Genomic DNA, 24,069 nt, shown 5'->3' with positions numbered 1-24,069 from the left:
GGCCCCATAGTAAAATCCTGAAGCTATTTTTGCTACTCTGGCATGAAAGTGAGAGTATGTAGTTTTCAATTTTTTTTAATGTTTATTTATTTTGTGGGTGTATGTGTGTGTGAGAGACAGAGAGAGAGGGAGAGAGAGAGAGAGAGAGAGAGAGAGAGAGAGAGAGAGAGAATCTGAACTAGGCTCCAGGCTCTAAGCTGTCCGCACAGAACCCAACACAGGGCTCAAACTCACCAACAGTGAGATCATGACTTGAGCCAAAGTCGGATGCTCAACTGAGTGAGCCACCCAGATGCCCTTGTGGTTTTTAATTCTTGCTCTACAATTAACAGATTAGTTTTGACACCCTGGAAAAGTCATACCTCTCTGAGTTTACTCTTCTCAATCAGTAAAATACAGAGAACCAACCTGCTGTAATTCACCTTTGTTTCAAATCCAATCAAATCCAAGGTGAGAGGCATAATCAATTTATTTGATTTCTATCTAACTAGCTAGCTAGTTATCATCTATTTATTTTTTTTATGCGTATCTCTCAAACTTCTTTCTCTTCCTCCATGTTTGTCATATCCAAGACTTTCATTTCTGGAATATTGCTAAGCAGGTTTCAAGTTCTTCAGTGTAGATATGACTTGTTAAAAGCAATTTTAATCCGGATTTAGCCTAGAGGTACACAGGTTAGACTGGAGGCTAGAAAATTAATTTAAAAGCCTATTACAGTAATAATCAATCTCACAGCAAAAGCCCACCATTCAAGTACCTCAAAAGCTGGCTTCTGTTAGCCTTTCTGCTTTTATCTCACATGACTCCTCTCAACACATGGCCTTTCTGACTACATCTTCATATTTTTAATGTTGCTGTTTCTAACCTTCCTCTGAGGAACATTTTACCTCTCTGTAAACTTAATTCCAATAGTTTCCTTAAGACCAATTTCTTCCATGGAGTCAGATCTTTCCTTTCTCTTCTTATATTCTTTAATTAACATATTTAGAAAACAACAATAATCCCCTTTCCTAACTCCCTCTAATAAATACAATTGGCATAAAAGAGATACATAAAAACTCCCTGTCAATATTAAAGGAAGAATACATACAAAGATGATGTAAAGAGTATAATTTATTTTCTTTATTATTTCCTTATTTCTTTTGCAAACCAGAACAAGCCAGCAATTGGTTGTTGATCTTTGTGGTAGAGGATTAATATGTGTTTTTAAATTGCTTTAGAATATTAAGAAAATTAAAATACATTTTCTTGGCTGTACCAACTTTTTAAATTTATTTTATTTATTTTTATTATTCATTTATTTATTTTTGAGAGAGAGAGAGACAGAGAGAGAAGGGGAGGGGCAGAGAGAGGGGGACAGAGAATCCCAAGCAGGCTCTGCATTGTCAGCACAGAGCCTGATGTGGGGGTTGATCTCATGAACCATGAGATCATGACCTGAGCCAAAATCACAAGTCGGAGGCTTAGCCAACTGAACCACCCAGGCATCCCTACCAACTTCTGATATATGAAGATGTCTGGACAAAAGGATATGAAATATTATCAATTAATATGTAATTCAGGCAGATACTCAAACAAGCAGTGAGTAATAAACGCTGGCAGGGTAACTTACTCAGTAGGTAAGCTCTGAAGACTCTGTTTATATTTCAGTCATGCAGCAATCAGTGCCAATCTGACCAAATGATTTTCAGTGTCAGTCTTACAATAGAGAAGCAACGGGGAAAACAAAGTTTTATTTTCTTTCTTTCAGTCTCTCATTGTTGCTTGAGCCCTAATTTGAACTCCCTCTTAAGACAAAGGCCACAAATGAAGGAGGAAAGGGTCTGACTCCGCAGAGGTAAAGCAGTACCAGCATATCCCACTAGTCCACTCTACCCCAGGTCCGAGAACATTCAGTGCACTCTCTTGTACCAACTCCAAAAGAGATTTTCCCAAGAAATGGGTTTCAAGCAATTTTAGTTCCCATCATTGCTGTCTATTTGTCATAACTGAAAAAAAAATATCCATTATATTACAAAAAAGATTCTGTTATCCAGTATTTGTTAATTATGATTGAGACCAGAAACATACAAAGTTTCAAAGAAAACAATTGAAAGGAACATCTGAAAGTAATTTCCCCCATTCTTTGTTGTTCTGCTACTCACGGCAAATCTTCCAAACTGGAGGCTTCATGTCTTGGATCCAACAGATCATAACCACATTCATTGTAGATTTCCAAATAGGAAATGCGCGTTGTATATATTGTGCTGCTGTCCTGATTGGAAAAGGGGAAGATGTTATTTAATGGCTATAAATAACGATTCAGCTCAGAGGAGGATGAACACATTTATCACTATAGTTTCCTCACAGCTTCTCTTCTTTACCCTCCTCACTTTGTATGGTTTCCATTTTCAGTTCGTGACACTTTCAAGTTGCCAGTAACCATATGCATGAAGCTTTTTTTTTTTAATAGCCAACACCCATGATTACAAGCAACTTTAGTCTGTTGTTTTTTTATTGGTTCCACGTTATACATAAAGAGTCAATATACACTTAAAATGAGCCAACTTGGTTGCAGAAATGTACAACACACCATTTTTTACTTTCCAGAACCCCCTCCAAAAAAAAAAAAAAAAAGGTTACTGTGAAAAAATAAACTTACATTCTGTGAATAGCCTATTCATAAAAGAAAACAGTATCATTACTTCTGTTTAAAACCTTCAGTAGCAAAAGAGTTTCCAGCTTTCATCATAATTCTTTTAAAAATTTTTCCAATATTCAAAATTTCTGGTGACATAGATAACAGACAATAGTAGATAATGTAAAATGAATCCCAGGGGACAGAAATAGTTTAGATCAATCAGGTAACGGTAAGAGTAGACATTCACAGCTCACTGCCTATAACTTCTCTCTTGGGTTAATCTTCCTGGCCCACGTGGCAATCAGGGATATTGAGCTATTCATTTGAGAGAGGTACTTTGTGGGGGTTAATACTGAAATGCAATGACAGAGGCATCAATGCAATTAGGATAAAAGTCCAGGCAACTGGTCCTGTCTCAGTTCTGCTAGCAGATAAAAAGGACCCACTCCCTCTGAGATAGAATAAAATGGAATTTTTTCAGGTCTCAAGAAAACTGAAATTTTTTTTTCAGTTTTCAAGACCAAATATCAATTGATAGCACTTTCTTCTTGTTTCTCCCAAAATACAGATGCTTGCATTTCAGCAAATAGAGTCCTACTTCTCATAACAGAATATATTTGTGTCTCATGGCAAGAAGGTCAGCAGATTGTCAGAGTCAATACTCACAAAAAGATTTTCCTTAGGATGACCTTCCTGACTGATTCTCACCCATATCCAAGACAATCCATTTGACAGATACTATTTAAAGGGAGAGACGACCAAGTCACAGAGATGGAAGAGAGAACAAAGGCCTGCACATCCAGGGCTGGAATCCTAGTCCTACTTGCTATAATACCCTACTGTGTCAGGCCTCAGTTTCCACACTGATTAGTGATGAAATTGAAGAATGAATTCCTAATGCGTTCTTCAGATTAAAATTAATATGATTCTCTGGTTCTAAAGTGGCTCAAACTCTCCAAATAAAAACACCAATATTTCATAAGAACAAAATAACACCTGAAAAACTAAGGCAATTCTCAGGCAGCACAGGACCAGAGCAAAACTCTCAAGCTACACCTGAGATGTCATGTTTTGGTGGTCTGGGAAGGTGACAGCATGGACTGAGTCTCTACTAAATAAATTTATCCCCACCAAATGCTGAAGTCCTGCTGATGTAGGCGACTCTGTTTATCCTAACAAACACCCTGCTGATTAGATTAGTGTCCTAGTTTAGCAAAGGCATCATTCAACATCATTCTTTGGGTTATGGCACAGGTATCAGAGATCATATATTCTAGACAGATTCTGTGTGGTCTTTAGTCTAATCCAGTTTTCCCTCAAGTATCCTATGAAATACTTGTGAAAAAAGTGTTCCACAATGAACATATATGCTGTCCTCCCTAGAAGATTCTCAGAGCAAGATTCTCAGAGCAAGTTGAAGGCCATGGGGGATCATTTAGCAACCTCTCAGCAAGTTTAAGAGCAACATACTTCTAAACTTATCTGAACATAACTGAAATATCCCATATGTTATAGTTTGAGATTTTAGCATACAGTTCTGAGCTCATCTTAGCATCAGAAAAAGCTGGGTTTGAATACGGGATCTGCCATTTATAACTGAGTGATCCTGCACTATCGTCAGCTGTTTAATTATGAAATTGTGGATAACTCTTATCTTGTAGAACTGTTGTAACAGAGAAATAGGGTTCTGTATTTAAAATCTGACTAGAAATGTGTGTCCCTGTAGTAAGGACCAATAAGTTGTTGCTGTTGCTACTGTTATTATTATTGCTAATGTTATCGTTTTTACCATTATTTCTAAAAGCCCCCAAATAGAGAATTCAGCAAGAATATAAAAGGAAAGTAAAAGAAAGGCAAAACAACAGCCAATTTGTATGTTCATCTGCAGTGGAGAAACTCTCTTCTTCCAGAAAGTAGAAGGAATCATAAGTCAGGAAAATGGCAAGACTATTCCCCTGAGATGATTGGGATAATGCCTTTGGCTCCTCCAGTTTCTGCATTTTCTGGACTTCTATTAGAATACACACCTAAAAGTCACCGAGCAATGTGGCAAGCTACCTTTCCTTATTATTCCTTTTTTAGTGTCTAGGATTGCCAGACTGTAATGTAACACACATGTTCCCTGCAGACAGCCTTTTCTCTTGCCCCAAAACAAGTCTGAACCTCACAGTACTCAAAAATAATGAGCTATGATTTCTAAAATAAATGGAATCAAGTGTCTTCCTTTAAAATTACTGCAAATGTGCTCCTATCACACTCACAGGCATTTTAGGAGCCAGTATGCACTTGCTCTTGGTTTATCTTGAAATAATTACTTTGCATAAGTCAAGTATGTCCTTTAAGAATTCTAGAGAACTCCATGTGGCCCTCTCAAGCAATCGACTGGGGGTATCTGCGTACCTGTCTGCATTTCTCAGCTATACAATGTGGACAAACTTAATGATGAACCTCAAGCTGTCTCTTACTAGTTTTGCAGCAGTTCAATTTGATTAGAACGAATATGTTGTGCCCATCATGGAGATCTGTCCTTTTACAAAGAGTTGTCCTGACTATAAATTGGTCCAAGGGGCTCTCTCCAGTCCAGGAAGTGATTTAGGATAATTCAAACTGAAATGTGGTTTAGAATAATGTCAATGACAAACAGATATGAAAACAATGAACTGGGCAGACGGTAGGTACTTGGAAGACATTTAGACTTTTAGAACTATATTTTGGTATTCACAGACAAAATTTTAAAAGGGACAAATATATTTTCCATTAGGAAAGGATTTATTTATTCTGTTTAACTTAATCAGGGAAATTGGCTTCATTTGTCCTAAGTTTCAAAGGATTCTTTGAAATTAATCAGGATCATTTGTCTCTCTCTCTCTTTCCCTCTCCCTCTCTCTCTCTCTCTCTCTCCATATATATATATGGATATAGATATTAATGGCTATAGTAACTGAGCTCATACATCGACCATGTACTATGTGCCAGGACAATATCTTTATAGATAGAGTATGTTCAACCCTCAGAAGCAACTCCATAAGCCTGAGACATTAAGTGACCACCTCAAGGCCACCTGCTGTAAGTAGTACATTTTCTCAGAACAAGGTTGGTTTGCACCAACTTCAATGAACTTTCCAAGACAACATAGTTCCACCCTGAGACACAGCAGCAAAAACTATTAGAAATTATGTTCCCAGTCTGTGAAATCTGGGAGCAAAACAAAATAGCTAATGTCAGAAATAAATGAGTAAATGAAAAGACAGGATCTGAATCCAACATACACACTATACTCAACTCTTTCTCTTCTACATTTTCTGGCATGCAGTGTTGGCATGTTTGAGCTAGTGAGAGATGAGCTGAACTAATGGGTAATTGCTACTTTATGGATGGAAATTAGAATTATGCAGATCTCAGCGATTTCTTCTCATCTTTGCAACTCAAAATGCAAAAAGCATACAGTCAAGAAAATTTGGAATAGCTGTTACACTGACCTAGTTAGGACATTTGTTATACAGAATTAATACAACCAAGTAAGTGTAGGAGTGAGTAGGGATGCTGGAGATCCTCTAGTACAATTCAATTCTTACTTTCACAGAGGGAAAAACTGAAACCTAGAAAAGTTAAGGGAAAACTGAAATCCAAGTTCAGAGAAGTTCCTTAACTCATTATTGTTTACATACAACCAACAAAATAAAGCCAGTCTGAGATACAGAGGCAGTGTATGTAGTGGTGAAAAGCACAGGGTTTGGCATCACACAGACCTGGGATGGACCACCAGACCGGCTACTTATAAGGACCCAGGGAAAGATATTTAGACTCAGTTTTCCCAACTATAAAAGTGGGATAAAGATACCTGCCTTGTTAATTGTATTATATGTCATATTCAATACTAATAAGGCAATAGGCACTTAGAGACACACATAAATGATGCATATAATATAAAGAACTCTTCATAATAATATTAATTGCAATAGGATATTTACTCTGGTAAACTCTTCTGGGCTTCTGTCACAATTGTGAGAAAGGTACAATCATATCATCTTACTCAGTGCTTTAGTAGCTGAAATAAAAATGTCTTGATAAAAGGACATCCAGTTTCTTAATGGGGAATATAAGATGTTAGTTGGGAAAATGTGTTATCTGTTCTTTTAACCTCCATGGATGTATCAGAAGAACTCTCTTTCAGCCTTTGCTGAAACAGCATCCCTTTAATGAGAAGCACCTTAATTTCTACTTCTTCAGCAAAATCCCAAACTTTCCTTAAATATAAAGGCCAGAGTTATTACACAATAATACTTCCTCATTTAGATATAATATAATAAAATGTCACAATAAATTTTTTACCCACTGTAAATTTCTGCTGAATATATCAAACAGAAAATGAAGTTAAAGTTTCATACCTTTTGTAATTGCTCAAAAATGTACGACAGTGTCCTTGGGATAATGCCTCTGTCACTGTAGCGTTCTGCTCCACCCGTGATGGTGAATGTCTTACCACTGCCTGTTTGCCCATATGCAAAGATGGTACCATTGTAACCTGCCAAGACACTAAAGAAATGGCACACTTTTAATATCCAAATGGCTAATTGCACTTGTATCAAATGGCTTGTATTCTAATAGCAATCTTATTCAACACGATTGAAACGACATTTATAGAAATTTCTATATATGAGTATCTAGCTAAAATAACTGTTTTTTTTAGGCAAGAGTATCAGACACCAATCCTTTTTTCTAAGAAAGGACCTATAACTCAAATGGAGTCCAGTCATCTTAAATAGTTTCTTTTGTTAATCTGAATAAATTTTTATTTAGAATATTTTTGTATTTACAGAAATGTTGCAAAGGTAGTACAGAGTTAACACATACCCTACACCTAGTTTCCCCTATTGTTATTACATTAGTATTGTACATTTGCCACAGCTAAAGAATCAATATTGATGTATTATAAATTGTATTAAAATGCCTTTTGTTTCATATAATGTCTTTTTATTTTTTTCCAGCTTTATTGAGATATAAATGACATATAACAAATGTAACTTTAAGGTGTAAAATGTGATTATGTGATACACAAATATACCAAGAAATGAGCTCCACAAAAAGGTTAGATAAGACATCCATCACCTCACATAATTATCATTTTTGTAGGTGGTGAGAACATATAAGATCTATACTCTTAACAACTTTCAAATATATAATATATGGTCACTGTGCTATACATTAACCTGTGGGACTTACACATCTAATAACAGGAAGTTTTTACCCTTTGATCAACGTCTCCACATTTTCCCCTACCCACTAGCCTCTGGCATCCACCATTCCTTTCTTTATATCTGTGAGTTCAGTTTTTTAGATTTCACATGTGAAGGAGAACATACAGTATTTGTCTTTCTCTGTCTTATTTCACTTAGCATTGTGCTCTCAAGGCCCATCTATGTTGTTGCAAACAGCAGAATTTTCTTCTTTCTATGGCTGAATAATATTCCATTGTACATATACCACATCTTCTGTATCCATTCATCCATCAGTAGACATTTAGGTTTTTCCATGCCTTGGCTATTGGGAACATGCTGCAATGAACATGGGAATGCAGATATCTCTGAGAGATTTCATTTCCTTTGACATATACACAGAAGTGGCATTACTGGATATGGTCCTTCTATCTTTAATTTTTTTTTAAGGAAACTCCATACCGTTTTCCATAGTGGCTGTACCAATTTACATCCTCACCACTAGTGCATAAGAATTTCCTTTTCTTCACATCCTTGACGGCACTTGGTGTCTCTTGGCATTTAGATAATAGCCATTCTAACAGATATGAGGATATATCTCATGCCTTTGGTTTGCATTTCCCAGAGGATTAGAAGTACTGAACACCCTTTTATGTATCTGTTTGGGCCATTTATATATCTTCTTTGGGGAAATTTCTATTCAAGTCCTCTGCCCATTTCTTGATTAGATTTGTGACTTAACATGTGATCTATCCAGGAGAATGTTTCACGTGTGCTTGAGTAGAGTCTGTAATCTGCTGCTGTTGGGTGAAATGTTACATATATGTCTGGTAGGTCCATTTGGCTTAAGGTATAGTTCACATCCAGCATTCCTTATTGATTTTCTGTCTGGATGATCCATCCATTGTTGAAAGTGGGGTATCAGATTCCACTACTATTATTGTATTGTTGTCTATTTCTCCCTTCAGATCTGTAAATATTTGCCTAATATGTTTAGGTGCTGTGATCTAGGATGCATATATATTGTTATATCCTTGTGATAAATTGATCCTTTTATCATTATAAAATGGCCTTCTTTGTCTCATTATCGTTTTGGCTTAAAGTCTATTTTGTGTGATAGAAGTATAGCTACTCTTGCTTTCTTTTGGTTTCCATTTGCATAGGGTATCTTTTTCCATCCTTTCCCCTTAAGTCTCTGTGTGCCCTTAAAGCTGAAGTGAGTCTCCTGTAGGCAGCATATAGATGGGTCTTGTTTTTAATCCATTAGCCACTCTATGCCTTTTGACTGGAGAATTTAATCCATTTACATTAAAAAGAACTAAGGCAAAGTAAGGACTTAACTAATACCAACTTATTCATTGTTTCCTAGCTTTGTAGTTCCTTTGTTCCCTTCTTCCAATTTTCTTTTCTTTTTTTTTTTTTTTAATGTTTATTTATTTTTGAGAGAGAGAGAGACAGCACAAGCAGGTGGGGGAGGAGCAGAGAGAGAGGGAGACATAGAACTTGAAGCAGGTTCCAGGCTCTGAGCTGACAGCACAGAGCCTGACATGGGGCTTGAACTCACAGACCCTGAGATCATGACCTGAGCCAAAGACGGACACTTAGCCGGCTGAGCCATCCAGGCGCCCCTTTTATTGTCTTTCTTTGTGAAGTGATTTTCCCTGTGGTATACTTTGATTCCCTCCTCTTTATCTTTTGTGTATCTACTATTCATTTTTACTATTAGTCCCATTTTTTGTATCTTTGACGTCACAATTTACCTCTTTTCATATGTCTTCATTAACAAGTTATTGTAGCTATAATTGTTAATACTTTTGTCCTTTAATCTTTATACTACATTAATTAGCATAACACCATACTATATAGTATTAGAGTATTATGAATTGCTTAGACTTGCCTTTACCAGTATGCTTTGTATTTTCATATCTTTTACTCAGACAGCTATGCTGGGTAAAGTATTCTTTGTTGGCAGTTTCTTTTTTTTCTTTTTCCAGAAACCTGAGTATACTGTCCCATTCTCTCCAGGCCTATAAGGTTTCTGCTGAGAAATCTGCTGATACCCTTATTATACAGGTACGTTTTTCTCTTGTTGCTTTTAAAATTCTCTCCTTGTATTTGATTTTACCAATTTTATTTTAATGTGTCTTATAAAAGATCATTTTGGTTTGAAATTATAGGGTCACCTATTAGCTATATGAACATGGATGTCCAAACCTCTCCCCAGATTGAGAATTCTAATCCATCATTTCTTTAAATACGCTTTCTGCCCCTTTATCCCTCTCTTCTCCTGAGATTAATAATGTAAGATTGTTTCCTTTAATGGTATCCCATAATTCAGAAAGGTTCTCTTGGCATTTGTTCCTTTTGCTTCTCTGACTAGATAATATCAAATGATATGGTTTCTAGTTAACTAATTTTTTATTCTACTTGATTGAGTCTGCTTTGAAGCTTTCTGTTGAATTGTCAATTCAATCACTGTATTTTTTAACTCTAGGATTGGCTTTGCTTGTTGTTTTTTTTTTTTTAATGGTTTCTATTCCTTTGTTGAACTTCTCATTTTGTTCATGTATTTTTTTCCTAATTTCATTTAGTTGTGTTTTCTTGTAATTCACTGAATTTCCTTAAGAGGATTATTCTAAATTCTTTGTCAGATAGCTCATAGATCTCCATTTCTTCAGGGTCAGTTACTGTAGCTTTATTAGTTTCCTTTGGTGAGCTCATGCCTACATGGGTGGATATGGACACTGGGTCCACAGTGGCTGACCAGGTACTGGGGATCACTGGGGTAGGTCCAGCATCTGGATCTACAGGGGCCAGTCCAGTGCGAGGATGGGCTGGGAGCCTGGTTTCATGGGAGCCAGCCTGGAGGCTGGGGTCCAGAGGCCAACCTGGCAGTAGGACCAGCCTGTAGTCTTAGGCCATGGGAGTTGGCTTACACCATAGGGCATGAGGGGCCAAGTTGGCCTGCAGTGACCAGTGTGATGCTGGGCAGGTCAGGAACCTGGGTCTGTGGAAGCCAGCCTCAAAGCTCAGGCTTCAGGGCTTGGGCTGGCATTGGAGAGGGCTGGCATTGTGGGTTTGGTGGGAACCAACCAGATACTAGAACTATAGGAGCCACCTGAGGCCATGGAAGCTGGCCAAACAGGGATGGGTTGGGATCCTGAATTTGCTAGAGTCTGCAGGGAGCCTGATGTCATGGGAGCTGCCTGGGGCTATGGAAGCTACCCAGCCCCAAGGTAATCAGGAGCTTGGTTTTATGGGAGCATGTTGGTAGCCTACTGTTGTAGGAGCTGCTTGGGGCTACAGGAACAGGAAGGTGCTAGGGTGGGCCGGGGGATTGGATTCTCATAGCCTGCCAAGAGTCCAGGACCAAGAAATCACCTGGTGTTATGGAAGTTACCTGGGACCATGGGAACTGCCTGGGGCCACTGGAGTCAGCTGATGGTGGGATAGGCCAGCACTGGTAACCACGATAAAGTCAGTTCCTCACTCATTCTCCTCCCAAGGGGAGGGTGTCTCTCTCAGCTGCTAGGATGCCCATGCTTGGGGGAGGAGTAATGAGGTAATGTCAATCTATCTTTTCCACCCTCTAATGCAGTAATGGCACTATCTTTCCTACCCTCCTCAATGTGTCTTCTTTTTCTTATCCCATCCCAATGCTGTAATTCCTCATCTGGAATCCTTAGCTTTTGCGAAGGTATTTTCAGGCTTGGTAGTTATTCAAATTGATGTTTCTGGGAGGGAACAGGTGCTAGAAATTTCTATACTACCATTCTGCTGAAGTTGCTCTCCTAATTAAGTACTTTCTTCATCTTTAGTATGCTGGGCTTGAATCAAATAATATGTTGAAGATAAAAGTTCTGAGGAAAGCATATGTATAATTTGGAAACTGCAAACCCGACACCTGGCACTTCATGTGGCAAATACAACACATGGTCACCTCCTAGAATACCAGGTACAGAATGTTTGCCACTACGTACCTTGTAGTGTAATTCCCTAATTTAATAGTCAGCACCAACTGTAAATCCTCTAAGAATTTCCCTCTTCAATTTTCTTGTAATGACTTTTTGGTAGAAGATACTAATCCATATGTGTTCTTTAGTCCTACAGAGCAGCTTTTGATTTAATGGTGATCTTAAGAATCATGAGTCTTCCAGACTTTGAGTGATATTACAAAGCTGTAGTGATCAAGACAGTATGGTACTGGCACAAAAATAGGCACACAGATCAATGGGATAGAATAGAAAACCGAGAACTAACCCATACTTATATGGTCAATTAATCTATAATAGGGGGGAAAGAATATGCAGTGGGGAAAAGACAGTATCTTCAACAAATGATGTTGGGAAAACTGGACAGTAACATGCAAAAGAATGAAACTAGGCCACTTTCTTATGGCATACACACACAAAAAACTCAAAATGGATCACCAAATGTGAGACCTGAAACCACAAAAATCCTTGAAGACAACACAGGCAGCAATTTCTCCAACATCAGCCATAGCAACATTTTTCTGGATATGTCTCCTGATGCAGGGCGATAAAAGCAAAAATAAACTATTAGGACTACATCAAAGTAAAAAGCATTTGCACAGTGAAGGAAACAATCAACAAAACTAAAAATCAACCTATGGAATGAGAGAAGATGGTTGCAAATGATACATTCAATAAAGGTTTAGTATCCAAAATATAGAAAGAACTGATACAATTCAACATCTAAAAAACAAATAATCTGATTGAAAAATGGGCAGAAGGCACGAACAGACATGTCTCCAAAAGAGACATACAGATGGCCAGCAGACACATGAAAAGATGCTCAACATCACTCATCATCAGGGAAATGCAGATCAAAACTACAATGAAATATCACTAACCATCTGTCAGAATGGTTAAAATCAATAACATAAGAAACAAGTACTGGCAAGGATGTGGTGAAAAAGGAGCACTTGTGCACTGTTGGTGGGAATGCAAACTGATGTAGCCACTGTGGAAAATGGTATGGAGATTACTCAAAAAGTAAAAAATGAACTCCCCTATGATTCAGTAATTGTACTATTGGGTATTTACCCCCAAAACACAAAAACACTGATTCAAAGAGATACATGCACCCCTACGTTTATAACAGTATTTATAATAGCCAAATTATGGAAGCAGCACAAGTATCCAACAATAAAGAAATGGATAAAGAAGATGCGGCATCTACATACAATGGAATTTTATTCAGCCATCAAAAAGAATGAAACCTTGCCATTTGCGACAACATGGATGAAGCCAGAGAGTATAATGCCAAATAAAATAAGTCAGTCAGAGAAAGACAAATACCATATGATTCCACTTATGTGGAATTTAAGATACAAAACAAACAAGCAAAGGAAAAAGAAAGAGAGAAAGAAAAACCAAGAAACAAATTCTTTTTTTTTTATTTTATAAGTGTTTTTATTTATTTTTGAGAGATAGACAGAGCATGAGTTGGGGAGGGACAGAGAGAGAGGGAGACACAGAATCTGAAGCAGGCTCCAGGTTCTGAGTGGTCAGCACAGAGCCCAATGTGGGGCTTGAACTCATGAACCGCGAGATCATGACCTGGGCCGAAGTCGGACACTCAACTGACTGAGCCACCTAGGCACCCCAGAAACAAATTCTTAACTACAGAGAACAAACTGATGGTTACCAGAGGGGAGGTAGGAGAAGGGATGGGTGAAAGAGATGATGAGGATTAAAAAGCACACTTATCATGATGAAAAAATACAATTTAAGGATGTTAAAAAGAAAAAAAAAAGGAACACTGGATCTTCTCAGCCACCGACTCTCTTCTGTCTCTCTCTACTCTTCTCCTCCCATCCCTTCTTGTCCCCTCCCCTCCCCTTCTCTCCTTTTCCTTCTCCCTATCTCTCTCCTCACCATATAGACTTTTCATAGTACACCTGACATGATTCAGACTTTCACGAATGGATCTTTCCTCTACACTGTACAAAATAGCAAACTATTATAGCATTACATTCTTTTTGGTTACAAGTAGCCCCTTCATCTCTGAGATGTTTTAATCCAACGAATTATGAAGTTGTCAGCTAATGGTACCCTCATTGTGAACAGATGTTTGATAGAAGGATCCTCTGAGAATCACCCCTCACTGTTCACGCTGGTATTCCTGCTGTAATACTTCTGCTGAGATACTGCCCACAGTTCTATGCTTTCGCCATGCTTTCATGATTGTATGTTAAGTGATTTATCATCTCCATGCCCTCTCTAAACACACAGGTTTTGCTTAGAGCTTATTGTGAAGTAATCCGTTAAGTCCTGGGTGGGCACCTTATACAACTAATTAAGCTAAGAATAACATCTATAGCAACAATTCAACACATCTTTTGCTATGTAGGTAGAAGGTGTTACCGGTACTTACAAACTTAAAGGACTTAGCACATTAAGTGAATGAAAATGGATTACTACTGTGTGGTTCAACTTTCTGAGACACTCAGTTAAGTTTTCTCCATGTGTCTTCACATGGAGTTAGAACTACAATGATGAATTTAGCTAGATGATAACAGAATCTTTCTGCTCAACATTTGTTGCCAATGATATAGCAATGTTCTATTAGCAATTATCATTTGATTCCACGATATCTCTTGACCACAAATGCTCCAGGTATATGAAGTTGATAACTTTAAGAATAAACCTTTAGAGTGCCTGGGTGGCTCAGTCGGTTAAGCGTCCGACTTCGGCTCAGGTCATGATCTCACGGCTTGGGCTCTGTGCTGACAGTGCAGAGCCTGGAGCCTCTTCGGATGCTGTGTCTTTCTCTCTTTCTCTGCCTCTCCCCCGCTCACACTCTGCCTCTGTCTCTCAAAAATAAATAAACATTAAAAAAAAAAGTATGTCAGTTCCACCCATACATACTTTATGGCTATTTATTTATTACATAGTTACAATGAAAAATTAAATGGGAAACATTTATCTCCAGTTCTTTTCTGTAGAGCATTCTCATCCCAATTCCATCTTGTGCCTCCTCTCCATTGAACACTGGGCAATTTCATATGCTTGTAGTCTCATCCATCCTAAGAGAAAGTACTAACGAAAAATAAAGAGAAATGGTGGAGTCAGGACCTCTGAGAATCCACTCCTCCACAATAATAATGAGAACAGGGACAAAAATTGTCAAAATCAAGTTTTTCAAAATCCTGGAAGTTCTCCAAAGGCTCACAACAATCCAAGGGGTGTTTTACTCAAGTAAAATGGCTGAATCTCAGTAAGAACAGTGAGCTTTGTGACATGTTAACTTGACCATTCCCACCTCCCTCTCCCCGGTCGGTCCCATAACGGCCTTGAAAAATAACAGACTTGCAACCACAAAACCGAAAAACAGAAGCACAGCAACCACTGGAAGAGGTAGGATAGGTTGGGAGCAACCCAAAAAGTCCACAGAATTGTACTTCTCTGACAGCTCCCTGGAAAAGCCCCACTCACAGTACTTGGCTTTGGTGACCTGACTTGGTTTATTCAGTGAAAAGAAGCCATATCCCCATGGTGTTTGTTGAAAACAGATCAGTTGCAAGTGTTCACCATCACAGTTGCCCTAGGCTGCATGCGGTACCAGGAAGGCCAGCAAGAGGGTGAACAAAAACTTGAAATAAAAACCTGCAGAAAAGGAGGTCTATAAGAGGGGTTGAAAAGTTATGACATATTTTGGGGACTCTAGAAGACCACAAACATATACAGGACTATGTGCATACCCAAGAGAGATGAGAGAAGGTCCTTATATCTCACCTCTGGCTCACCTTGTAGGCCTAAACAAGCAGGAAGTGAAAGCTGAGACAAAATTATAAATTTATGGAGCACTGAGATCAACACGTACCAAGAGCCCCTGGTTCAAGGCATATTTTAAAAAATCTCTCTGTCCAGTCACTACCTGACCACTGAGCTTACTGAACAGAGATTTCAGAAGCCTCATACAACAAACCATATAAGCTTTGTAGAATGAGTCCCTAACACTTACTAAACAAACAAGCAGCTGCACCAATGGTAACAAACAACAAACCTTGGGGAAGGTTGGAATCTGATTTTCAGAGCTGTCATATTATATTACTCAAAATGTACTACAACAACAACAACAACAAAAATTAGGAGATGCACAAACAGCAAAGTATTTCCTAGGCACAGGAAATTAAAAAATTAATAGAAACAGCTCTTGAGGAAGCCTAGATTTTGACTTCTAGATAAAGAGTTTAAGTTACGTATTATAAATAGGTTTGAAGAACAAATGTAAAACATGTTTAAAGGATTAAAGAGAAGTATGAAGATGATGTTTCACAGAAAAGAAATATGAATAAAAAGACAAAAATTATTTAAAAAAAAAAGAATAAAACAGAAATTCCGGAGTTGAAAGGTAAGATAATTGAGAAACAATTCACTACAATAGCCAATTTGAGTTGGTAGAAGAAAGTAAATTTCAAGACAGATCAACTAAGATTATCCTGTCTGCACAACAGAAATTATAAAGAAAGAAGAAAAATGAACAGAGAACTCAGAGATCAACATGTGTATAAAGTCCCAGATGGTAAAGGGAGAGAATGTTTAAAAAAATGACCAAAAACTTCCCCAATTTGATGAAAAACATTAATCTACATATCCAAGAAACTTGGTAAGCTCAAAGTTATCCAAATCTAAACACATGATAATCAAACTGTCTAAAGACAAAGAAATCATGGAAGTAGCAAGAAATAAGTGACTGATCACACACAAGGAATCTTCTACAAGATCAACAATGGATTTCTCATGAGGAATCGTGGAGGCCAGAAGATAATGTAATAACATATTCAAAATGCTTGAAGACTAGTTGGGAGATCTTGCTTTGCAAAAATTAACAAGGCTCCCAAAATTTATATTTTAATTTTGTTTTCAGTGTTTATTGTTACTGTGCAGAAACATAATAGATTTTTCTATGTTGATTTTGAACCCTGAAACTTTTGCTGAACTTGTTTATTACCTCTTGTCATCTAACAGTGGATTGCCTCGGATTTGTATACACAAAATCATGTCATCTGTAAATAAGCATACTTTTACTTCTTCCTTTCTAATCTAGATGTCTTTTTAAAGCACTGGCTAGTGACAAGTTCTCTCAGCTTTTGTTTACCCAGGAATGTCCATTTCTCCTTCACTTTTGAAGAATGACTTTTTACAGAATCAGAAGACTCTATCTGCAAGTGGCATGGTCTTGTACATATACAGAAATTCCCAGGAATCTATTATAGAACTATTAAAAACAATAAACAAGTTCAGCAAGGTTGTAGGGTATAAGACTTAATGTGAAATAGCAGGACTCTCCCCTCTGATCAATAGGTTCCTGAAAAGTCCCTCAAAATTAGAACTGGCTTCTTTGCAAAAATCAACCAATTTCTCCAGAAATTTATATGGAAATTCAAGGGACCAAGAATAGACAAAACATCCTAAAAAATAACAAAGGTAGAGGACTCACGCTTCTTAATTCAAAACCTACTACAGTAACAGTAACCAAGACAGTGGGATACTGGCATAAGGATAAACATATGTATGAATGGAATAGAATTGTGAGTCTAGAAATAGACCCTTATGTTTACAATCAGTTGATTTTTGACAAGGCTGGCTACTGACAAATACATATACACCACACACACACACACACACACACACACACACACAACTAGAATATTACTCAGACATTAAAAAGGAATGAGATCTTGCCATTTGCAACATGGATGGACATAGTGGGTATTACACTAAGTGAAGTAAGTCAGACAGCACAAGATAAATACCATAAGATTTCACTTACAAGCAGAATCTCAAAACAAAAGAAATGAACAAACAGACAAAAAAAACAGACTCTTAAATACAGATAACAAACTGATGGTTTCTAGAGGGGAGATGGGATGGGATGGGGCAAAAGAGATTAAGGGGATTGATTGAGAGGTACAAACTACCAGTCATAAAATAAATAAGTCATAGAGATGAAAAGTACAGCAAAGGAAACGTAGTCAATAATACTGTAATAATGTTGTATGGTGACAAATGGTGGCTACACTTGTGGCGAGCACTGAGTAATGTGTAGAACTGACAAATCAATGTGTTGTATACTAATATACAACTTTGAAACTACTAGAACTTTGTATGCTGATTATACTGCAATAAAATTTTAAATTAAAAAGAATACATCAGAAATTCTGAGAGTAAAAAGTAGGCAAAGGATTTGAATAGACATATCTCTAAAGACAGTATATAGATGGCCAATAGCACATGAAAAGATACTCAACATCATTAGTCACTAGGGAAATGTAAGTCGAAACCACAATGGGATACTCATTTTATACTCACTCTAGGATACCTTAAAAAAAAAAAAAGACAACTACATGTGCTGCTGAGGATCTGAAAAAATTGGAAACCTCATACATTACTGGTGAGAATATAAATGGTGCAGCTGCTTAAAAACAGTTTTGCAGCTCCTCAAAATGTAAACACAGAGTTACCAGAAGACCCAGAGCTCCTAGGTACATGCCCAGTAGAATGGAAAAGGTGTCCACACAAAAACTTGTAACGAATGCTCATAGCAGCATCATTCGTTATGGCCAAGAAGTGAAAACAACCCAAATGTTCATCAGCTGATGAGTGGATAAACAAAATGGGTCATATCCATACCATAGGATACTATTTGGCAATGAAAAAAGAATAAAGTGCTGATATATGCTACAGTGTCTGATCAATCTTCACAGCATGTTAAGTGAAATAAGCCAATCACAAAAGGTCATATACTGTGTGATTCCATTTATATGAAATGTCTAGTAAAAGCAAATCCATAGAAATGGAAAATCAATTAGTGGTTGCCAGAGGTCAGGATACGGGCAAAGTAGAGGAATGAATGCTAATGGGTATGGTATAGGGCTTCTTTCGGGGTGATGAAAATGTTCTAAAATTAGATCATGGTCACTGATAGTTGCACACTTGTACTAAAAACTACCAAATGTACACTTTAAAGTGAATTCTTTGATATGTGAATAATCTCTCAACAAAATGTGGTAACAATAACATAATAAAGAATCTATTCCAAATCGGTACAATTATGTGTTTCAACACCTTAGCAGTAGCATTTGTAAAAGATGGAATAGTAATTAATAAAAGAAATGAAAAGCTAATGATACATTTCACACTGAAAAATGGGATGGACATTTTTGGGGAGCAATATTTCTCAACTTCCTAAAATCAACAGTGCAGGCGACTGCCTAATACATCCCAAGCTAGAGGCAGTTCTGATATGTAAATAAATCAATGTTTTATAAACCAGTGTTTGATGATCAGATGAAATCTCCAGAGTAGACATCCTCTCCTTCCTTTTGCAAAATGCATTTTCCCTAGAAATTTAAATTACAAAGCTGAGATACTTTGTCATTTCTTATCTCTTAATATTTGCATGAATAAAACAAAAATAAAAGCTTCTACCCTCTTGGAAATTATAAATTGAAGTCTTACTCCACAAACATCACACGTGCCTGTCAGAAAAAATACAAACCATTTAAGTTGAGTTTTTCACTTTTATTACTCTTTGTTTGTTTAACTAGACTCCAAGTAGAGGAAAGCTGTCTAAAAGTATCTGCAATAAAGTGAGACCTCATTTTGTTTACCCAGATGAGAAGGCTTTAAGAATCTCCATATACAGTGTCTAAATCAAAGTAACCAGCAAAAAATTATTATTGTGATGATAATTTAGTTCACTGAAAAACAAACATGATATTTTAGTCTCTCAAATCTGAAGACAGCATTGCTGAAAACAGCAAAGCAATGGGATCATGGATTTTATAACTGGTATCATGGGAGGCCTTCTAACTACTTTTTGTCCAACAGAAGATTCCCTTCTAAGGTATTTCTGAAAACCAGATATATGAGCTCTGCTTAAAGAGCTGTTAGATTCAGGAGCAGGATAGAATCGGAGAATCCAGGTGGATTCATTTTTCAAGGAAGAGGAAGAGGTGAGGTGGTACTTTAAAAGATAATGCAGTTTAGCCCTAGAAATACTAAGAATCCCAGAAAAAAAATACATATCTATATTTTTAAAAACCATTTATTGGAACAAATTTATTCACTCAGAAAATGCAAATAAATCAAACAACACGAAGAACAGAATTTTTTAAGCTAATAGAAATTATACTATATCTATATTCACCTTTACTAAAAATCTTTGCTCAATGTCAATGAGACTCACCAGGAATAGAATTATCAAAATCAAGGCCTCTATTTTATTTTATTATTATTTTTAATGTTTATTTATTTATTTTGAGAGATTCAGAGCACGAGCAGGGGAGGGACAGAAAAGGAGAGAGAGGGAGACAAAGAGAGAGAGAGAGAGAGAGAGAGAGAGAGAGAATCCCAAGCAGGCTCTGAGCTGCCAGTGCAGGGCCTGATGCAGGTCTCAAACTCATGGACTGTGAGTTCATGACCTGAGCCCAAATCAAGAGCTGGAGGCTTAACCAACTAGCCACCCAGGTGCCCCAAGCCCTCTATTTTAAATATATGATTACCCTATTACTCCATCTTGCCTTTCAGACAGTTCTAAAAGCCCAAGTAGCTGAAATTCACTTAGTTTGATTTCTTTTTGATCCTCAGAACAGTTCATTGCTCTCCTCTGCTGCTCAATTCCTAGAATAAAATCCCTCTTACATAGCCTCAGCAGTTCTTTGGTGTAGCCCAGTATCTTTCATAGAGAATATGGAAAGGAAACTCTTAATTATTTCACTTCCAGAATATCTCGGAGTACATAATTCACCAGCCCAAGTTTTTAAGAGGAATTTGAACCCAAAACAATAGCAACTCATCATTAACACAATTACTACCACTCAGTTTTGCCAAATATAAAAATAATCTTCCCACCCGTTCAGCCAAATGAGCATGCAACTTGGAAAATTTCCAGCAAATTTTGGTCATGGGGCATTCCCTTTGCTATAAAGGAGAGGGAGGGAGAAAAGAAGTATGGGCGGGAGGAGGGGAACCCACCCTCTGGGGAGGTAGAGAGGGCAGCAGACTTGGAGAGCTAGAGTCTTATGTCCAGCAAGCTTTCTTAGTCCTTCTTCTTCTGGTAACAGTCCTGCCCCCACTCCATTCTTTCAGCTCCTGAGGAGCAGACTGATGTGTGCTGATTCAGACATGGTCAATCATGCTACCTCCTTCCACCATGGTCCCTCCCCCAACCATGTCCCCATCTGAACAGCCACTATTCCAAGATGATGAGCCTCAAGCAGAGCAAATAAGAGTCCTTCCTATATAGATTTTTGCGGGGGTCTTTAAATTAAGGCTGCCAGAGGCCATGTCTCCTGCCCTTCTGTACAAGGAAGCAGGGCCAAGCAAAGGTCAGATGGGTGGAGAAGAAATCTTGGCTGTGTCGGGTACTTAGTTTAAGTGGCAACAACCCTGATTCTGAAAGCACCTCCAATTCTCTGAGCTCACCCAGGTATGTGAGCCAAGAACTCCTCTCTTTTCTTTGAGTTGGAATTCTGTTATATATAACCAAAAAAGCCCTAACTAATGCAAAGTTTCTGCAAAACATCTTTTGAACCTTGGCTTAGACCACAGGTCTCAAGCTGGCAGTGAATCTTGCCTATAGGAATGTTTAAACTTATCTAAATGTGAATGGCTTTAAGTGGGACATGTGTTCCCCCATTGGCCACTGTCCTCCAAACTCCCTATTGTCTTAGACTCACTTGCTTCCCAAACGCATGATACCATCTAGACTTGAAGGCGGGGCTGCATCGCTGCACGCTGAGGAAGTGCCAATCTCGGTGTAGTCCACATGGCCACCACTGCTCCCCAGAGCTGCACAGTGTTTAGTCATTCACATAGGCTCCAGTGAATCACGCCCCCTTAAGGTAGGTAGGGTGGGAGTTCTGGTTAAAGGCACCTGAGTATAGTTCCCCTGGGGGTTTAGACCTCATCCCTTCGAAAGGTATGTTCTGGCAATATCATTCTGAGGTCTTGGGAGCTTCACTTGTATGATATACTGATCGAGTTGTAAATCCTGATGCAGAAATAAAGTAGGTGACATAGCTAACCTCAGTTGGCCCAATTCAAATTATTAGCTATTTGGGGAAAGGGAATATTCAATGCAAGGGTATCCAGATTAGAAACAATTAACTACACATCCAAAGCATGTTTTTGTCAGAAAAATGAAACTGCAAACGTAGGTTAAGTGGTAACTGACGTACTTGGGATCATCATTTAATGCTTTTTGGTAAGTGCCTATGGGCAAATTGGTTATCAGACTAGGGTCACAAATCTGAGGCCCGCATACCAAATGTAGCCAGTAGAACATTTGTTTGCCCAGCACTGTCATGCTTAAAGAAATGAAAACTGAATGCTCTTAGCCCCCAAGACCTGTGCTCCCCAAGTCAGACACAGACACCACTACTCCCAACTGCCCTCACTGGCTTACTACAGATTAGCTGCCCACCTTCTATGGAATTTTGAGTTTTGCAACCCCTGGGAGAAAGTACCGCAGATAAATACTAAGAGAGTAACACAATGGTTAAGAGAAAAAAAAAAAAAGGAAACTAAGCTAACCTCTAAGAATGATATGAATAAGGACAGATGTTCGCGTTTGAAACCCCATAGGCAATCCCCTCATACTGTCCAGAGCCTAAGAAATAGATCAGGTATGTCTCCCATCACTGCTCACATTTTCTAAGTTTTAAAATGGTACAGGAAAACAGGAATTTGGGGTGCACTCTTCTCAAACAGTCACTTTGGCACAATCAAGACTTCCCCTCTTGGATGTGTCACAAAAACAGGATCAGCAACCGCCTGTCTTGACTGATTTGCAAATTCTCCTCCTTGGATACAGGGGCTAAGAAAGAGGACCTTCTGAGTTTCCTTTCAGCTCTATGATTCTCAGGGATTTGTTCACAGTCTTGTCCCAGCTACAAACCAAACTTTGCAAGAGGCAAACACATCATGGGGTACATAATCCAAACAGTCTCCCTTAAAAGGATCCTCGAGATCTTAAGCACACTAAACAACTTCACATCCATAAGTTCATGGACCAAATCCAGGCCAAAGCTCTCCAAATGAGGCTGTTTATTATTTCCCAAGTTCCAGAAGAAACCATTTTGTTTTAGTATTAATAATAAGAAGCTTAAATCTGGAAACATAACAGAGATGCATGGAACTTCAATAGAAGAAAATGAGCCCTTCTGAACATGATCCAGCTCTGAAATGTTTCAGTCTGAAGTCCAGTAGACTATATTAGAAAGTAAGGGCTGTGTTTTTATCTTATTTACATTATGAAAAATGCATTTACTACAGCATTTCTGACAGATTTTTTTTTGTGACCCTTGAGAATAAACACTTAGATTCATTAAATACATAATCATTTTCAGATGACCATCTAAGGAGGCAACTCAAACGAAGCAACAAGAGTTTTTTTTATACAGTAATGTGGAAAAATCCACTGTCTACAGAAATTTATTTCAGTAGAATCTTGCATAAATTCTGAACTTTCATTTCACGTTTCCTTTGTAGGGAGACAAAAGAAAATAGAAAACACTTTTCCCTAAAATTGTAGCACTGGGTTTTCCATCAGTAAATTAATCAACCACATTTTTAAAGCACCTATTATCCTCTATTAGAAGCCTGGTACTACGTTCTGTGGGAATTTACGGGGGGGTGGGGGGGGGGGGACAATGCAAGGTAAAAAGAAAATTATTAACAAGATAAATATCTTTAAATACATGAAGATGTGCATACATTATGCCTACGTAATCTTTTAATTTACACATTAATCTTTAACAAAAAAAAAAAAAAAAACCCACATGGTTTATTTGTAAACATATCTGTGGAGAGATAAGAGTCCTCTGTGAGGATTCCCTGGGGATTCCATTCTTTTCCTCACTAGGCCAAATAGAGCTTTGGGGCTCACAGGCTGTATGAGCAGGTCTCAACAGAAATGCAGGAACCCAAGAAGTGGGGAAGACAGGCACAGGAAAGAAGGGACACAGGGGCCTACATTCTGGGGAAGAGTTGTCTAAACAGTTCTGAAAGAGGTGGAGGGTGGGAAACAGAGCTGCAAGAGAGTAGGGGAGGCGGCAGGGGGTGGCCATGGGTGTGGAAGATGCCAAGAGAAGCAGCAATGGAGAACGGGTACCGAAGTGAGTGCAAGCCATTACAAACGGACCCCCTGCCTTGAGCACTTCCTTCAGAGCCCTAATAGGCCTGACTTTGGTGTTTCTTC

The 24,069-nt window shown here is 38.1% G+C and overlaps 1 protein-coding gene across 3 annotated transcripts in view; it reads right to left on the bottom strand.

Annotated features, from left to right (window-relative positions):
- Window positions 1-24,069, bottom strand: part of KIF6 (kinesin family member 6) — a 386,005-nt gene that overhangs the window by 300,503 nt on the left and 61,433 nt on the right. For all 3 annotated transcript variants that reach the window (XM_015069784.3, XM_027057824.2, XM_027057825.2), the window contains 2 exons: window positions 7,009-7,156; window positions 2,145-2,254 (listed from right to left, as the gene is read on the bottom strand). In XM_015069784.3, the coding sequence (XP_014925270.2) occupies window positions 2,145-2,254; window positions 7,009-7,156 (258 nt within the window). The remainder of the gene's footprint in view (window positions 1-2,144; window positions 2,255-7,008; window positions 7,157-24,069) is intronic.

Source organism: Acinonyx jubatus, chromosome B2, assembly GCF_027475565.1.
Source record: "Acinonyx jubatus isolate Ajub_Pintada_27869175 chromosome B2, VMU_Ajub_asm_v1.0, whole genome shotgun sequence".
In the NCBI taxonomy this organism is placed as follows: domain Eukaryota; kingdom Metazoa; phylum Chordata; class Mammalia; order Carnivora; family Felidae; genus Acinonyx; species Acinonyx jubatus.
This window is presented reverse-complemented; position numbering and strand designations above follow the sequence as displayed.